This window comes from Crocuta crocuta, unplaced genomic scaffold (genome assembly GCF_008692635.1).
Source record: "Crocuta crocuta isolate KB4526 unplaced genomic scaffold, BGI_CrCroc_1.0 scaffold2236, whole genome shotgun sequence".
Lineage (NCBI taxonomy): Eukaryota > Metazoa > Chordata > Mammalia > Carnivora > Hyaenidae > Crocuta > Crocuta crocuta.
The window spans coordinates 46191-49855 of NW_027532514.1; the positions used below are offsets into that span (position 1 = coordinate 46191).

At 35.3% G+C, this 3665-nt stretch overlaps 1 protein-coding gene across 1 annotated transcript in view; it reads right to left on the reverse strand.

The window, feature by feature from the left end:
- Nucleotides 1–3665, reverse strand: part of BRWD3 (bromodomain and WD repeat domain containing 3) — a gene marked incomplete at both ends in the record, with an annotated part of 145811 nt that overhangs the window by 38430 nt on the left and 103716 nt on the right. Inside the window, 3 exon segments of the mRNA XM_077779436.1 lie at nucleotides 786–1011; nucleotides 1533–1585; nucleotides 2902–3051. Coding sequence (XP_077635562.1) covers nucleotides 786–1011; nucleotides 1533–1585; nucleotides 2902–3051 — 429 coding nt within the window.

A 3665-nucleotide genomic window follows, 5' to 3' on the forward strand; every position in this document is an offset into this window, starting at 1 on the left:
ATTCTAGTCTCTCCTTTTGGTAACAGAAAAAACTTAAAACTTTTTCTTTTTAAAGTCATTTTAAACAATTTTAATTTCTCAGATGGAATGTTATTTTTAGAGAAAAGTCAAGTGTTACTGATGTGGAGAGAGAAGGCAAAAGAAATTTCAAAAAATTAAACTTCCTTACAACCTACAGCCCATTGACAAATACCTGAGATAGGCAGAGTGACTTTCCTCAAGGAATTTAGCTGCCTCAATTTTAACACTTTGCTAGAAGCAAAAGGTAACCTTAGTTTGACATTAGCCTGACCTCTAAGATCCTGTAAAAATCCCTTTGGAAACTTCCTTTATCTCTACCCTCTCAAAACAGATGTTAGCAATTATCCTCTAAGCATAGGGACTAAGTTTTTACTAGACAGCAGTATATTACCTTTTCCTAACAACAGCTAGCCCGTCAAGGTCCAGAAACCTTCCTTCCAAATTCCTTAAAACTTACACTATCCCTGGGGCGCCTGGGTGGCTTAGTCGGTTAAGCGTCCCACTTTCGCTTAGGTCATGATCTCGCGGTTCATGGGTTCNACCTGAAAGTATATAATCAGCCAATCCTCACAACCCCAGTGCAGCTCTTTCTGCCCAGGAGTCATCTCCCTGTGCTTTAATAAAATCACCTTTTTGCATCAAAGATGTCTCAAGAATTCTTTCTTGACCGTTTGTTCCTGAGCCTCAATAATTTCACATTATTACTATTAAATATTCAAATGTCAGAGGCAAAAACAACAGAAAAGACTTGTAAATTTACAAACCTTCTTTCTCGTTTGTTTAGGTTTCTTTTGCCTTTCTTCTAGTGACTTCAAATTCTCCTCCTCAGAGCTGCTGCATATTTTCCGTGTTGCCTGTCTGGTTTGTCTTTTTGGAGGCTGCAAATTTATTCCAGCATCTGCTGTCCAGTCAGAATATTCACTTGATGAATCGCTGTAAATATATCAAAATTATGAATATATAGGTTTAGAAAAAGGAATAGTTTGCCTTCTAATTGAAAGATGATCATTTTGTAATGAAATAGCAATATAAATAACATGGTTTTTGTTCTAACTGAACAGAAAAAATACCAATATAAATTTTTGATCATTATCTACGGGATTTCAGTGAAATGATTCTTGGATAAAGTATAATGTTTAGTTTCCCATAACAGAATTTCAAATTCAAAATTCCTAAAATAAATAAATAAAACAAAATAAAATAAAACAAAATAAAATACAAGATTCAGGTTCGAGTCACAAAAGCTTCTTTAAATAAAGATGCCTCTTATCCATGGAAATGGTTAAATGTAGCTGTTTTAAAACTCAAATAAATAAACACAATCTGCTAAGATACAGAATCTTGAATTTACAAAGCATCTTATTTTACAAATGAGGAAACTAAAGCCTATAGTAACATGCCCAAAAAGATATTTGCAAGACCAGGAAGTCTCTGGACTTCCAACCCAAATCTCTTTCTACTATAAAACATTACTTTAACTCTGGTTTTAAAATGGACAAGTAATTTTGAACAAAANAACAGGATCCTCTACAGAAGCATCACTTGTGCCAATGGTTTCATCTTCCTGCAACAAGGAGCCAGCAATAAATATATATGGTTATTAACTAGCATATTATTAATTAGCACATACTATCTGTTTTGTAACATTTTCTGTATTTCCTCCAACAAAACAACATTCCAGGTAAAATGTACATAATCATCTTTCTACATATATCTATAACTCACAACTAAGCCTACCAGGTATTTAAAGCTTTCTAACCTCTACTACCTTATTAATATGAGACACCTTTTATTATTTCAAAGACTAAACAAACTCCTTAAGGCTCCCAAATAAAACTCTCTTAAATGTTAAAATCATTGTNTTAATAATCTTTTTATGATGTAAAATTTCAAACAACCAAAATAGAGGGAATAAATTACCCTTGTGTATACAATTTCCAGTTTAGACAATAACTCACTGCCTATCTTGTTTTATTTGTACCATCACTAACTGCCTCATAGTTGAGGGATTATTTTGAAGTAAATCCTTATAAAAATAGCATTTAAACTATAAACATTTAGCAAAGCAAGATTAGGATTCTTTTTAAAACACAACCACAACACCATTATGATATGAGAAAGGTAACGTCANAAACAGTGTCTGGGAGCCTGAGTAGCTCAGCTGATCTGACTTTAGCTCAGGTCATGATGTCACGTTTCATGAGTTTGAGCTTGGGATTGTTACTCTCTCCACTCTCTCTGCCCCTCCCCTGTTTGCACTGCACTTTTCTCTCTCTCTCTCAAGGCAAATAAATAAATAACTTTTAAAAAGGATTAAAAAACTGTCCATGGTGGAAGAAAAGTGGGAGTGCCGTATACTGTCAATGAATAACTAAACCCTCATTATCTACTTAACAACAAAAGGACTGGAGAAGATACAAAGAAAATAATTGGTATACTCTACTCCATTACCATGAATAATTACATCTGAGAAAATCATCACTTAATAATGTCCATAGCTGATGAAGTCAACAATAATGGAAAATGTGCATATTCTGCTGATTACACAGTGAACCAGTNATTGTTTACATTCCACTTCTTTTTATTTCTGGGCAGATTTCCTTTCGCTCTCTTTTCTCACTGTCCCAAAGCCAAACTTTTGTTGGCATATTTGATATGCTCAAACAAAATATCTTAGGCACAAATCAGAGAAGATATCTAAAGGAATTCAATTATATTGCTCGAATTTGCCTATTAAATGCCTTACTAATGAATAATCTTATCAAAAGAAAATAATTAAAATAAGTCTCTATTAAAATGACTTTTAAAAGTAAACCCAAGATGATAATGCTAACTGGGAAACAAACAATTACACTGAATAAATAATAGCATATATCTAACCTCTGAAGAGCTGTCTGAGTCTTCCTGTACACCTAAAGCTTGACATGATGCTTGTGAACTATGCTCTATGTTAGACCGTGTTTGGTAAGTATGCTGACGCTTGCGCTGTGTCCTTCGTAAAGACCGCCCATAGTTAGGCTGATAATCATTCTGTAATACAAAAAGAAAATAGATTTTAAAAAATGAAAGACTCNACACACACACACACACACACACACACACACACACACACACACACATATATTTAAACCACCTCCCATGAATATTGATTACTTTCCTATTTTGAAAATTATGTGATAAAATTAAAGACAGTCCTGAAAGTTTGGGCTGCAAGAATGTGNTTTATTTACAAGTTATTACAAGATGAAGCAAGATATCTATATCATACCTATGTATATATAATTCTTTTTTAAAATCTATTTTATTTTGAGAGAGAGAGAGTTGAGCACATGCACACGAATGCAAGGGCAGGGAGTGGGCAGAGAGAGAGGGAGAGAGAGAATCCTAATCAGGCTCTGTGCTGTCAGCCCAGAGCCCGACGCAGGGCTCCATCTCGCAGACAGTGAGATCATGATCTGAGACCAAGATCAAGAGTCAGATGCTTGGGGCACCCGGGTGGTTCAGTCGGTTAAGTGGCCGACTTCGGCCCAGGTCATGATCTTGTGGTTCGTGGGTTCGAGCCCGAAGTTGGGCTCCGTGCTGACAGCTCAGAGTCTGGAACCTGCTTCAGATTCTTTTTGTGTGTCTCTCTCTGTTCCTCCCCT